This window comes from Grampus griseus (genome assembly GCF_964374135.1).
Source record: "Grampus griseus genome assembly, chromosome: 8".
NCBI classification, from domain to species: Eukaryota; Metazoa; Chordata; class Mammalia; order Artiodactyla; family Delphinidae; genus Grampus; species Grampus griseus.
In genome coordinates, this window is record NC_139002.1 from 17,795,601 (window position 1) to 17,811,056 (window position 15,456).

General features: G+C 40.1%; 1 protein-coding gene across 3 annotated transcripts in view; it reads left to right on the forward strand.

The window, feature by feature from the left end:
• Positions 1–15,456, forward strand: part of CADM1 (cell adhesion molecule 1) — a 336,130-nt gene that overhangs the window by 269,852 nt on the left and 50,822 nt on the right. For all 3 annotated transcript variants that reach the window (XM_082660638.1, XM_082660636.1, XM_082660637.1), the window contains exons 3-5: positions 351–503; positions 7,087–7,224; positions 9,392–9,550. In XM_082660638.1, coding sequence (XP_082516764.1) covers positions 351–503; positions 7,087–7,224; positions 9,392–9,550 — 450 coding nt within the window. The remainder of the gene's footprint in view (positions 1–350; positions 504–7,086; positions 7,225–9,391; positions 9,551–15,456) is intronic.

The window sequence follows — 15,456 nt, forward strand, 5'->3', positions numbered from 1 at the left end:
CTCCTGTTCTCATTCTGCCTGTCTCCGATAGACGATCCGAAACCATTTATGAATAAGTGCTCAAAACTGACAGCAAGGGATATGCGTGTGTACACAGACACACACACCCATGTGTGTGAGTTTCCTTTTTGGGCAGGGATATATATATATATGTGTCTACAAACAGTTATTGCAGAAGCCCTAACTAGGAACTCAAGAAGCACAAAGAAGTACCCACCAGGTGCAGAAAGATTTAATCCGTGTGTCTGCTCTGTAGCTGCCTTTCTAGTCACCTGCCTTTTGCCTCCCCTCGGGAAGGCAAATAGACTGTCGTCTTTCCCACAACACTAACTCTGTGTTTTGTTTTCCAGCTTTGAAGGACAGCAGGTTCCAGCTGCTGAATTTTTCAAGCAGTGAACTCAAAGTGTCGTTGACAAATGTCTCAATTTCTGACGAAGGAAGATATTTTTGCCAGCTCTACACTGACCCCCCTCAGGAAAGTTATACCACGATCACAGTCCTGGGTAAGCAATGCACCAGGGCTTGTCCTGGGAAACGAGGGGGTGGTACTTACTGCCAGATGGCTTCCAGCAGCTAGGAAAAGGTTAACGGTAAATTTTACTGTTTTAGGAAGACTCAGCGCCCATCTTGCTGAATTTTAAAAATAGCCTATTTTACCAAACACTCTAAGGAATGGCAATCAGCAGGCTCTCTAGATTTCCCCTGCTCTTGGGTTTCAACCCTCAAGCTTCAGAAGCAAAGATCAAGAGAATTTAGAGCCCTCAAATGAATCACTCACCACATGTAATGTCGTTGCTTCTACCTCCCAGGACTTTTTTTTCCCCCCTTCTGTGCAGTAGAGGGGGAAACAGGCTACCACATCTGCACCCTGTGGCAGAGCTCTGATATGAAAGCCACTTAATGATTTTTCCTTCTGAGTTACATCTCGTTTAATATTGTTGATCTCCTTTTCTTCGGCTTGACTTATTGCCTCATTTATTGCTCCCACTCAAGATTATGCTGTAAAAATCATACCCCATGAACGCATACTTTGCCACAAATTGCAACCATTAGATGTAAAAGAGAAGGCTGATAATAAGCGAGGACCGTGGATCGGCTGCTGAGTACACCTCTACCTCTAGCGGGTTAAGTGTCTTCACGAATGATGGCTAGAGTGCGACTTTCAGCAGAATCCCGGTAGCCAGGTTTCCATGTGTATGTTTTGATAGAGTCAGCAGATACTCCTGTGGTGAAGGTGGTCTGAACTAGTCACCTTTTAGACAAACATATACTACAGTGCCTAACACCAGCCAATTTGGATTTTTGAAACTGAGTTTTCAAGGACCTACACTATAGCATGAGGCAAGATCTCTGATTTATACCTTCGGAAAGATGATGAATCAAAGCCTATCTGAGGCGGCAGACTGCAGCTTTTCAGTGTAACGATATGAAGATTAAAGGGGAAAGATAATTATGAAGGCTGTTTTTGCTTAGTGTGTGTGAACATATATGTATTCATGGGTGTATGTATTGATCTGCTGCCTCATTACTTTATGTAAACACAGCTGTAATAGGGAACATTTTTTTAATTCATTAAACTAAAAACATATCCCTAATGCTGACATATATGTTATTGATAAGAGGAACACTGATTTTAGACAGTCAGCTTTCATGTCTGGCCATGTTGCTTCTGCTGTGGTCTATGTTTGGTGATGTGTACGTGTTTATCTCTAATTGCGCCTTTGATCCCTATTAGATCTGCAGAAATAGTAAGTGTGGAAGGTTTGGCTAGGATGACCGTTTTGGAATTTGGCAGATGTACCGAAAGTTTTCTGGAGAGGTCTTTGAAACACTGTTTGCTTGTTGGAGTAAGTCATCAGCTGCATAAACTTCAAATAGGCCATCTTCCCATTGACCCACCATTGTTTATGGTGTGTCCACAAAAGTGACGGCAATTAGATGGAATATACTTAACGGCATTTTGCATATTCAGAATGTTTCGCTACATATACCTTTAAGTATGGATGTCTTTATTTCAAAGAAAGAGATGATAATAATAGAGGTTAGTCGTCTTGCCCCAGCTTACAAAGCACATGGTGAGAATCAAGAATCTTAGACTTCGAAACAGACCTTACTCTTCTGCCTCAGAACCTCTGGGTCTTCCAGTCTAGGTTGTTTTCAACAAAATCCTGAAGGCTGCTGTTTCAAGATTTTCTCCCTGAAGGTGCACATCTTTTGTTTGCAGGAGTGTATCTGGTCTTTGACAAGCAGTTACTGCCTGTCAGTTTTCAGTGTTTGGTACATTTGTTCTCAGACTCGCTAGACTGGGCCAGTTGGACGGAATACACCCAGCACTAGGCTTTTGAGAAGCATTATGCCTGTAATCCTTTTGGAGGTCTGATTATTCTAGAAATAATAGGTTCCTTGCTTGTATTGTATAGAAACATTAACTTAAATATACTTGAAAGTAATGCTGGTAAATGCTCTTTTTGCAGGTATTATGCATTCATTTAATATTCCTTCCACTGAATTTATTCTAGGATTCCTTGACGGAGTCAAATTATTGTCATCGGCACTTGAGTCTTTCATATTCCAAAATCTGACAGTTTCCACTGATACTCATGTATTCAAAGCTTCCTCCTAAGGTTTAGAGTTTTCAGGTACCATAATGAATGAAGAATGATCTATTAGCATCATCTTCGTTTCTATCTGTGGTTCTCTGAAAAGGACCACATATGTACTTACACAGCTGTCAAACTTCCTGATCGGATGAAGATGCTCATTTTAGTGCATGCATCTTTATTAGTTGTTTGAAGCATTCAGCAAAAATTTCAGCATAATTATAAGACATAGAGATGGGTATTTGTTAGTTACTATTCTGTTTATTATCTTATCCATGTAAAAACTGAAAACTCCCCTGTGATATTTTGCATGCCTTTGGATGCCTTTTAGGATATTCATTCACTTCTCCCACTTGTGATGAGTTTGTTTCTTTCTCCAGATCCTACTACTGTTCATGAAAGGAGATGAGTGAGAGAGAGAATATGCTGCTTTAACATTAGTATAGTTACTGATAATAGTAGCTAATATTATTACAGTCCTGTCCTTCTAAGATTAGTGTTCACTCAAGATTCCAGGAGCAGGAGAACCTAATTATTTTAAAGGGTCTTAGGGTGAGATTCCACATACTGATCAGCTTTAAGTCTCCTCTTTTGTTGTAATTAACGTGACTCATCTTGATATTGCTGATTTTTTTTAATGTTGTAGGCGTAATGTTTATAATTAGCACTCTTATAGATGTGAAGTTAGCTAAGAAGAACGTCAACATTTCTTTGCTATTTTCTAGTATTTCCCTCTACGTGACTTTTATTCAAGTTTCCATCTTTATGCACCTCCTTAGATATATCTTTGGTTGTTTTCATTAATGGCTGCAGGCAGTTTTCACTAAATATGTCTGTTTAGTGGACCATGTATAAGTGTATTCTCTGGTTAGTAGCAGTTCTAATTCATTTTTTTCTTATAAATGGATTTTGATACCTTACTAACTGCTTTCGTATTTGAGTAGACATTATGAAGTTAAAGGGAAAAACGGGAGAATGAATAGACCAAAATAAACTTTAAGATTTTCTTGTCCTACCCCCCCTTTTTTCAGAAAGATAGACTTAAATCACTTCATTTATATTTTCTAAAGCTTTCTTGCTTTAAAAAAAAATCTGAGAGAAGTTAACTTTATAACTGATATCAGTGAACCATTATGACTCACATTTTATTTTATATTTGTAAACCAAACAGCTCCTACTACATTTGATTCTTTCTTCTTCTAACCTTCGTAAAGATCAGTAATACTGGTCACAGTCTTGAGAAAACTGTTTATGGACTTGGAAAAAGTCATTCAGCCATTTCTCAGGATGTTCTTCTCAACAATAAACAAGTCCTTTATTTTTCTACACTGGTCATATTTTCCACCACTTTTGAAGTTTTCCACATGTCTACCTTGGCTGTCAAGTTACAGGTGATGTCAGCTCTCCAGGAGGAGCTAGCATTAGTACAGGAATCACTGGGAAGGATTAGGGAAGTGTAGATTATATCTGCTGCAGTAGAGGAGGTATTAACATGGATAAAACCAAGCAACAGGTAATCTAGATAAGGACCTATTTGCTGCCATTCACACTCTCAACCCCCAAACAAAATCTAAGAGACATTGGTAAATTTTCCTCTGGCCTAATTTATACGTACCACTTGCCATTTCCTTACTTTTTTTTTTTTTTTTTTTTTTTTTGCGGTACGCGGGCCTCTCACTGTTGTGGCCTCTCCCGTTGTGGAGCACAGGCTCCGGACACGCAGGCTCACTGGCCATGGCTCACAGGCCCAGCCACTCCGCGGCATGTGGGATCCTCCTGGACCGGGGCACTAACCCGTGTCCCCCGCATCAACAGGCAGACTCTCAACCACTGTGCCACCAGGGAAGCCCCACCATTTCCTTACTTTGAAGTAGCAGACATTATTGATAATGTGAAAAGAGCACGCCATCATCCTTATGACCTTCTCCATCTGATGGAGAGAATTAAGTACTTCCTCTACTAAGAAGTACCACTGAAGGTGAATTGCTAGTGGAGGTTAGAAGAAGCCTGTGAGGAGGAGAGAGAGCTCTCCAGTATCTTCAGACTCAACACGAGAAAGGAGAGGATGAAGGAAAGATACCCAGGAACACACAGAAAACTAATATCTGACAAAGACTATGTTTGAACCTTAATGCCGTCAAGACCTGACAATTGATATTTGCTGGAACCTTTTAACAGCTCCTGGATCTATTCCCATCAGGAAGATTCCCAGGTTACCACAGAATGACCATCAAAGTGTTTCTCCCAAAGTTATCCATGCATACTGAAATCTGCTCTGTCCCATCCTGTAGTATTTTCCAAGGAAGAGAGCCTTGTGTATTACACATTACCTTTAGCTATTTGCCCTCTTTTTCTCATCCGAAGAGAACCCTTCTGTGAGTATCCCATCTCAATTTAAGTTTGCTTAAATTGAGTAGTATCCCATCAATTACATTACTCAATTACATTTCTCATTGAAAACCATTGCACATGTCAATATCAGAAATTATTTTCATCACTCCATTTTTATTTCTGCCTGGACCTTGAAAAGAATTAATACTGTTTGACTTTCAGCCCTACATTTGTTGGGAGGACATTCCTAGCTCTTTCACTCCTTAATTATTCCCTTTTTATCTAAGCCTCTTCTTCTGTTCCCCATAGCTCACCAAGATCTTATTTTCTTTAGGCTTGGACAGTCTTTTCCTCTGACATTTGCTCTAACAAAAGCATTTTTTTCAATATTCCTACTATACGGCACACAGAATTTAGTAGTATTTGTTGGGCGTAAACATCTAGTCTCTCTGTGTACCCCATATCAGCTGTCTAGGTACGTGTAATGAAAATCTTTAACCTACCTGATTGTCATCTAGGAAGGATAAACTGCGTTGAGGAAATAGCTAGCCAAATCATCCCGTTTACTTTTATACCTGCCTTTCTGTCTCTTAAAATGTTGGCAGATGTGCAACTCCAAATTGGATGTTAGACTATCTCTCTTTATGCTTATTTTTTCTTAAAATGTAAACTAGGGTAGTTCTTTGCCATATTTAACTACTCATTGGGGCCACATCACTTTAGCAACACGTCCAGTTGAGCAACTGTGTTAGCTTCCTGTGATACAGGGAACAAAGAAGAGACGTGATTTTGCTCCAATAGTTACACTCCCCCTACCAACTATCTTGCTGAGAAACATACACAATAAATCATTTTCCTTTTCCTTTTCCATAATTCTCTATAGAAATTTTCAACTGCTTCAATTCAGTGTAAAAGTCTTCCTGTGGGTAGAATTTTCACATTGGACTAGAACAGTTGGAAATCTCAAATACATGGTTTAATCCCATAATTTATTGAAGCAGTATCAGAGATTTATTATTCAACTTGATCATCAGGATGGCATGTTTATACATATTTAATTTCTTGTTTCTCTTCTGAGTTGAGAAACTTATTAATCATAAGTCTTAGAACCATCTTTGCTTATTCATGGTGGTCAGGACATATATTTTTAGATTCAGTCTGCTGAATTCAGTATTCTTATTGATTTTTATTTCAAGAAGCTCAGTCTTGACATAAGGTTGCACTTATATGGTTTCATTTTCAACTCAGTTTCCGAAAAGATAACACGCTTTCTTTATCAACCACCGTCATTACTCTTTATTTGATATTCAGCATTTTAGCCCCCAAATATTTTATTCTAATCATTTTATTACATATATGTTTAATATGCTTAGACAAGAGTGGTTTTAATTCTGAGGTGGAAATCTAACCTACACTCAATCGTCTTTTCCACCTTTGGTTTCTAAAATTTGCAGCTTTAGATTTCAGAAAATCTAGAAATAGAAAATCATTACAAATTAACTGGCGTTTCCTACATTACTACATCTTCATAGCTAAAGGATCTTATTACTACGCCATCCATCAGAGGTCAAGATCATATTCTAGATCTCTATAAATAATTTGAATTGAATGGAAGTGGCTCTGAGGCACAGTTTTTCTGTGTATATTTATGGGGAGTGATTCTTTTACGGGACTCCATGTTTTTGATCTTTGCTGGTTGACTTTGGAATCTTTCATATGAAGATTGAAATCCAAGGGTTGAGTTTAAGGACAAATATTCCTCTCAGAGACTTCCAGGTAAGGAGGATAATGTCAATAGTGTTTACTCCTCTTGCTTTTATATCTGCTTTCTGGTCAATTTTCTAATGACCGATTGATAGCAAATCTAGTATCTATATTTTTATAACTTGGTCACTGATAGGAGTGGAAGACTGGTCATTTTATCAGATAACTTTAGGACGAATTCTGAAGTAAGGGATTTTACGTAACTCGCTTTATTTGGTAATGACTTTGTCTTTCTTCTGTTTCCTCCAGTGGCAGTTTGTTTTAAATTCCCATCAGGAATGTCTATTGTTATCTCCTTTTTTTGAGAGCAATGGTCCTAGTTTCTAATGAATAGAAGAATATGCCCAGAAATAGATTCTGTGTTTAAAAAGCACACATGTTTAATTTGTAGTCCCACCACGTAATCTGATGATCGATATCCAGAAAGACACTGCGGTGGAAGGTGAGGAGATTGAAGTCAACTGCACTGCCATGGCCAGCAAACCAGCCACGACCATCAGGTGGTTCAAAGGGAACAAGGAGCTCAAAGGTAAGATGCGAATTGCCTGGTACTGAGGAAGCCAGTCCACACTCGATCCCAGCAGGAGTATATCTTTGTGGACGTTAAAGACAAATGCAAAACACACCCCTGAACAAAAATGCTCATTTATATTGGGTTGACCAAAAAGTCCGTTCTGTTATAAGCAAAAATGAAAGACACATTTTTCATTTTCACCAAGAACTTTATCAAACAATGTATTTCTTAACTGATCTTTTTGGCCAACCTAACATATGGTTTGCAATCAGTTAGTAAGTGTGTCTGAGCCCAAAGCATAACGGCATTTTACTGTTCTAATTCATATCCTCATTCTGTCGTTTGAGGGTTCATGGTGATATGTGCTGCTAGGTGTTTACTCAGAGGCTCAGAGAGAACCAGACCTGTAAACTAGAGCTCGCTAGACCAGTTAGAATCACTGAGGTATCCCCTGAGCTCAGGCTGGCCATGTCTGTACCCTTAGTTCTCCTTGCTTTTACCCTGTGACCCAGGGTGGGTCAGGACCCCAGATTCTTGTGTTACACCTTGAAAAAAAAAGTATAGCAGTCTTGGCCATGGTGAATACCAAGTCATTCTAACATCTCTTGGACTATTGGTTGTTTTGACAATGGGCATTCCTGCAAGGGTGCTTGTGCTAAGCAGCTGAGAATCTATCTTCATAGCGAACTTGCAGGCACCACCCTTCTTGAGAAGTCTGTGATTCAGTTGCCCATGTCAGCAGCCTATTCTTCTGCAACGTTTCTGACTTTGTGCTGGCAGCACAGGCAACTTTTTTAACCCTGCTCCTATTGTCTCTCCCTCAGTACCGGGCCATCCAGATTTGATTCCTGGATCCTCGGACATCTGCCCTCTTAGCCGCTGCATCGGCTGAAGGATACAGCCTAGCCCCTATTTTTGACTCTCTTTTTGCCAGTTATCCTAAGTTCCTCATGCATGTCTGCATTCCGATTCCTTTCTTTGCAAAAGGTTGCCTTGCAAGTAGTACCCAGGACAGAGGACTCAGGGCCTGAACTCCTCTGATCATTTGACAGAAATGCTTGCTGTGTGCCTCAATTTCCTCTAAAATGGGGATATTAATATTTACATACCTTGTGTGATTCTTATGAAGATGAAATGAGTGAATATTTGTAAAGCATGGGGCTAGTGTCTGGGCCAAGGTAAGTGCTCTGTATGTGCTTGTTAAATAAATAAATAGTTCCGGGAAGAAAAGAAAGTCCTTTTAGAAAGAGGATATAAAAATCTATATCTAGAAACAGAAAAATCTATATATAATGGCTTAAGTTTCAAAAAGCTTGCTCTGTTTTAATCTCCTATTTCCTAGGTATGGCTTTGGAAGGAAGGAATTTCTCATTTCCCCTCTGCTTTTCTGTCTAAGTGAATTGAGCCATTAAATGTGTACCAATAAGTACAAAACATTAAAAGAAAGTTAATGGTGCGTCATGTCCCAGGGAGTGCTGAGTTCAGGAAAGGGGCCTCCTTGGCCTATTCATCCCATCCGGAAGCCTCCTCCCCCCCTTTTCTGGGTGTTCTTGGACGTGGCTCCCTTCTGGCCTGAAGCCTATATCTTACTTTGCTCTACCCACTGCCACTGCATTTTTTTGTGTTCTTCCAAAAGTCTCAGAGTTTAAACATTTCAATTACAATTTCATTTAATTGTTGTTGCTTTCCCTGTTAATTGCTGATGGGCGTGGGCAAAGGGGGTTGTTTATATCTTTACTCCTGATTGAAATTACTTAAGGGATTTGGATGACGTCCTGGAATTTTTAAACCGCATTACAGCCTAGTAGATGTGTTAAGTTCAGATGGTTGTAGGGGGAAAAAGCACTTCTCTTTTCTTCCTCTCTAGGGCCTGAGCAGTCAAATGTCAAAATGGGTCAACTTTCAGCTGCTTTTTTGTGGGAAAATTTAAGACAGAAGAAACATATATTTAAATAAAAATAGTAAATAGTATGTAGAGTTGATTATCTTAAATACTATCCTGCAAGGCTGAAAAGTAGGAAATTATCCTTTTATCAGTTATCTACCCCCAGATTACCCTTATCTGGAGTGACTTCCATTATGTTTATTAAAATAGTAACGTTGGGGCAGAGGGAGGGAGGGGAGGATATTTAAGAAAAGAGTGAGACTCACTCAGCTCTGGTTTCTTGGTATGTCCCCCCAGGCAAATCGGAGGTGGAGGAGTGGTCAGACATGTACACCGTGACTAGTCAGCTGATGCTGAAGGTGCACAAGGAGGATGACGGGGTCCCGGTGATCTGTCAGGTGGAGCACCCTGCCGTCACTGGAAACTTGCAGACCCAGCGGTATCTAGAAGTACAGTGTGAGTACCTGTCTTAGTCCTTTCTGGCTGCTGTGCGAACTACTACAGGCTGGTGGCTTATGAACAACAGATATCTACTGCTCACGGTTCTGGAGGCTGGGAAGTCCAAGGTCAGGGTACCAGCATGGTCAAGTTCCAGTGAGGTCCCTCTTCCTGGTTCATGGCTGGCGCCTTCTCACGGTGTCCTTACATGGTGGAAGGGGCTAGAGAGCTCTTTGCAGCCTCTTTTATAAGGGCACTAATCCCAGTCATGAGGGTTTCACGAACCTCCTGACCTAATCACCTTCCAAAGGCCCCACCTCCTAACGCCATCACATTGGGGATCAGCATTTCAACGTATAAGTTTTTGCGGGGGGGGGGGGGACACAAACACTCAAACCATAGCATTACCCAAGTATTTTATCCTGAGGGTATAGAGTAGCAGTTCTTTAAAAACACTTCAGAAGCCACTTATTGAATACATATGTTTTTATATAGTTTAGGTGGAATTTTCATCTTGTTGTCTTGGTAGAAAAATAATCAAAGGATTATTCTACTGAAACACTGCCATATTATAGAGTGCCAATGAGGATTTTGAAAATACTACATTTAACCCAAATGTAAAACTTGAAAATGATTCCATCTGCTCTAGTGCATGACTTAATTAATTAAATTTAGTGAATATTGACTGTAATCATTTCTATGCCAACTTCAAAATCTAGGGTAATTCCAGCCGCCCCCCGCCCCCAGCTTTATTAACCCCATCATAAGTGCTGAATTTTTTTATAGAAGGGATTTTATTCCCACTGAACATCAGCATCTTGTTTTAGATTGCAAGTTCTCTTCTATTTTAGCTTAAATTATAGCGATGAGTTTAAAAGTGGAACTCTTTGGGATGAGTGCCGCGGTCTTGATGGCTTCATCAGTAAAAGCTGGATCGTGGTGAGTGAGGTTTCTTCTCACTGTGCCCTATGGACTAAAGATGCTCTCCTCATCTTCTCCTCTGGGCTCTCCTACTTGTGGAAAAAATGTCTGTTTTCTGCACAAAATTATCCTTGCACCAAAGTTGTGGCTGAGTAGCCAGCTTCTCACTTTTTATCAAAAGACTTCTGTAACTTGGCCTCTGCAAAATTCCAGGTGGCCTTTGGGTGTGCCTAGTGAAAATGTTACTAGAGTTTGTTTGGATGTCAATGATTGGGCATCAGATAAAGGAAAAGCATTACTCTCTATGAATTATTCTATTAATTTTCTAGGGCTGTCATAGCAGATTACCACAAATTTAATGGCTTAATAAACAACAGACATTTATTCTCTCACAGTTCTAGGGGACAGAAGTCTGAAATCAAGGTGTCGGCAGGGCCAAATTCCCTCCAAAGGCCCTAGGGAGAGGATCCTTCCTTGCCTTTTCTGGCTTCTGGTGGCTCCAGGTGTTCCTTGGCTTGTGGCCACATCACTCCACTCTCTGTCTCCATCTTGACCTGGCCTTCTTCTCTTCTCTGTGTGTCTCTTATAAGGACACTTGTCATTGGACTTAGGGCCCACCCGGGTAACCCAGAATGGTCTCAATTCAATATCCTTAACTTAATTACATCTGCAAAGAATCTTTTTCCAAATAAGGCCACAGTCACAGGTTCCAGAGGTTAGGAATTAGGTATGTATTTGGTGGTGGCAGGGGTGGGCACCATGAATCCCCCTATGATTTGTATCACCTGCTTAGGTTGCCTGAGCAAAACAGGGGATGGAGAAAGTTATAAAAAGTTGCTTCTACAAAGCCATCCCATTCCACTTCGTGAGCTTGGCTCAATTGAACATTACGTAATGCCAGTTTTTCTTGTTAATTCATTTCATCTACTTCATTATGTAGCTTCATTATGGGCATCATGCTTATAATTTTCATATCACTAAAACTATTGTGGTGTAATGTCCCTATAATGGGAAAACAGAAAAGATCAGATATTATCTAAATTGGCAGATAGTAGATTTCTTGTGACTTTGTTAATATGTAATTCATTTAAGCAAACTTAATATCCATTAACTTTCCTTGTAGGGGCCCATTAGCTTTAATAATACATTAGCTCCTTTGTGAGACCTGAGTAGCTGTTCACCCAGTTCCCACCCCTAAACTCTTAGTTTCCCAGAGTATCTTCTAAATAGAATATAGCCCCACCCACCTACAAAATTACACTCATTCCCAAATGCAAAATATTTCAAGCACCACACCTCCTACCCCTTGGAAGACTTGCCAATGATCTTTATAAAGCCTTTTCTTTTGAAGATTCAAGTGAGATTTGTCCTTCTAAGAAAAGGAATAAAGCTGTGTATCTGAATCCATTTGACTTCAGTCTTACAAAGTACTGCTGGCCCTTAACTGCAGGAAGGTGACTTTAATGCCTTCCCCAAATTGAAGACACATCCCTGGGTCATTTTTAACTTTAACATGGCACCTTTTTATGGGAGACTCTGTTCTTTTACCCAGCGTAAGCCACACAAACATTTTATCCTTTGATATTCCATTTCTTGGAATGTATATAGGAAAAATGTCTTTTTGCATAAAAGAAGGTTAAGGATTACAAAGCAATGTGTTAATCTGAATGGAGTTTAGAGTCCCATCTGGCATCTTAATAGGATGCTTCATGCTCAAGAAAGTCACCTGACAGGTCACTACCCTCCCTCTCTAGAGCACTACTGAAAAATTTGCGGAGTCAGCCAGGAATTCCTTACGTAGCATCTTCAGACACATTGGAATTCTCTACTTCATCACCTACCAGCTTTACTCTTCTTGAACACCAGCAGCTATGGACAACAAAAAGCCTCGTGCCTCAGGTGCTCAAGGCACTCAGTCTTTGGGCACTAGAACTTTCTCAGACCTTGGCCAGTGGTGTTGGGGGTTCAGCTCCATTCCCCCCATAGGAGGCCCCTCTCTGCAGACAAGCCACACCATGTCTCTCTCTTTTTTTTTTTTGAAGTATAGTTGATTTACAGTGTTGTGCCAGTCTCTGCTGTCCAGCAGAGTGACTCAGTTATACACATACATACATTCTTGATGGCCATGTAAAAAGAAGAGATACTTGAATGCCTGAGATTCAGTAGCCAGTGTGCATGGATGGTGAATTATTTTGGATACTCTTTGAGGAGTAACATTAGACCATTATTTTTTAATTGGCCCAAACTCTGGACTCAGCAGTTCTTAAACTTTTGGGGATCGTTGACCCCTTTAAAATCCTTTGACAGCTATAGAGCTGGAAATGATGACATTCACCACATTTTACTTCCAGTATAAGGGGTGTATTTACAGTTTTCCTAATTTTAGGTATTCAAGGGCCACTTTCACAAGTTTTACCAAATCCACGGGTCATCTGTGTTCGTATCATATTTAGAATTTTTAAGTCATTTTATTGCTTTAACCTAACCAAGACCTGTGTAAAAACACCTGTAAAATTATGAGTTTTATTTGCTATGTATATTCTATCTAGTAAACTTTAAGATAAATATACAACTATTATTTTTTAATGTCCTTTCCTTTGCCACCTAAAAAGATTTCTTATACTATCAGTGATAAACATTAGTTTATCACCAGGACATCCTGAGCTGGTCCATGGACCTCAGATTAAGAATTACTCTACTCTGGGGAAATGAGACTACCTTCGAGGCAAATCTAACCTGATAGGATTGGTATTAAGTATACTCAGTTCAACCTTGGCCCATTTTGCTACATGAAGATTTTTGGAAACCTCTCTCTACCTCATCTAAGATGGATGGATATTAATCAGGATAAGAACAGAGTAAAATGACAGATAATGGATTTGAATGCTGTATAAATTATGTCCTTTTAGAAAATAACTATTTTTTAAAAAGGAAATGAAAACCTACATTGTATGCCACTAAATATCTTACTTTAAAAATGACAGGAGCAAGGAGGAGGGATAAAATGAAGGGAAGGGTTGCACACTCCCCTTGACACGGAGAGCCACCATATTGTCTAGAAGACAAGGCTTGAGCTCCAACTTGGAATCCCTTTTGTCGTGTGGGTTTAAGTCCTAATTAATTGAACACAGAATTTTGCAGTGTTTGTTTGTTAAGCCACTTGTATATGGTACCAGGAGAAATTGTGGTGCCCAATTATGTGAAAAATCAGCCAGATGTGTATGCTGTCATGCTTTAAATAATCCTTAAGTTTTTGGTGAGTACAGATATTAATTGTGTAGTATGCATTGAAGTGATTAACGTCCATGTAATTTATCATCTGGAAATTTCTGAACATAAATAAGTGAGTTGTTTTGTTCAGCAAGGTGTTGACCTCTCAGAATTAGTGAATTAAAGTCGCCCCTCCCTTCTTTTTATTAAAAATATGAAAGGCACCACAATCAGCCAAGTGTTCGGTTATTTGATTTTCCGGGGCATTAGCTGCTCTTGTTTGTGGCATTTCCCTGTTGGGTGCTCGTTTGCAAGCTCATTAATAAGGTTTTCTCATAGGACCGTTGCTGGGAAGGAAGAACATACAGTAGGGCTCTTAGTTTTCTAGCTTTCATTCTAAGACTCAGCAAGGATACGGCAGCACGCAGTTAAATGTTTAAAACAGAAAGTAATTGTGCTCGCGAGCTGGAATTCAAAGCTCTCTTTCCTTAGATGTTAGGCAGAGAACAGTTTTGCTTTTTAATGTTCTGAGCTATATGACCCTAAACTCTTTCTGTGCAGTTTTTTCTTTCCAATGTCTGTGTATATAGCGTTGCTCAAATTTACAACAGGGTTGATTATAGCAGAATGTGGTAGAATTGTAGCACGGTTAGTGGAGCTTCAGATCTGAGCGAACGTACTCTTGTCAAATAAAAGCCTGTTTAAAGGAGAACAGTTCACTGTCTGCACATTAAAAGAAAACTGTCTAAATAGCATCAAGGTGGAAACACATAGCGACATAAGCTGGGAATTCAAAGAAAAGGTGTGACCCTCAGTATGGAATTCAGATTGCTGTGCAAGGGGGGAAGCCTTACTCTGGACCGAGGTGTATCCGAAGCTCTGGAATTACTGCTGTGTGTCTTTTGCTTTCCCCCATCGTAGCCTTGCTCTTTAAAATGTTTTGCAAAAATCCTCATCTAGTGAGGGTTTTGTGTGTGTGTGCATATCTGAAAAAAAATTTAAGAGATATGTTTTGAAAGGGAGAATGAAACCAAAGACTCAAAAAATGGATGTTTGAACGCCTTCCCTGCTCGGATTATCATCTGCCAGTTAATTGTGTTCGTGGACATCATTTTCCAAATGAGTTTTATTGACTCAGTGTAGCCAGATATTTTGTAAATCCATATTCCTGTTCATTGAGGGTCCACAGAAGGCTAGATTTTTCTTCTTTCATTCCCTCAATTGGGGGAAAATTGGGCATTGAGGGAGATGATCAAAACCTGTTCCTTGTGCCAAAATAAATGTTTCTCTGGTATCGATAGTGTCCTGCAGTGAAGGAGGGAGAAAAAACCTGGAAATGGGAAAATCTTTCCTGTTTGGAGTGGAGGATAAGACACAGTTTACCACGGCAGCTCCCACATCCCATCCTCTCCCCCATCAATTCTATTCCCAGGTTATATTCTTCAAAGCGTAATAGCTGGCGTTTTCATATTTGGCCTGTTTCTCTCTGATCTCCGGTCTCTCTCTCTCTCTCTTTTTTTTTTTTTTTTTTTTTTTTTTGCGGTACTCGGGCCTCTCACTGCTGTGGCCTCTCCCACTGCGGAGCACAGGCTCTGGACGCGCAGGCTCAGCGGCCATGGCTCACGGGCCCAGCCGCTCCGCGGCATGTGGGATCTTCCTGGACCGGGGCACGAACCCGGGTCCCTTGCATCGGCAGGGGGACTCTCAACCACTGCGCCACCAGGGAAGCCCCTCCGGTCTCTTTTTTTTTTAACAGAATATGCTCTTCCTCCCACTCTCCCTTTCTTTTATTT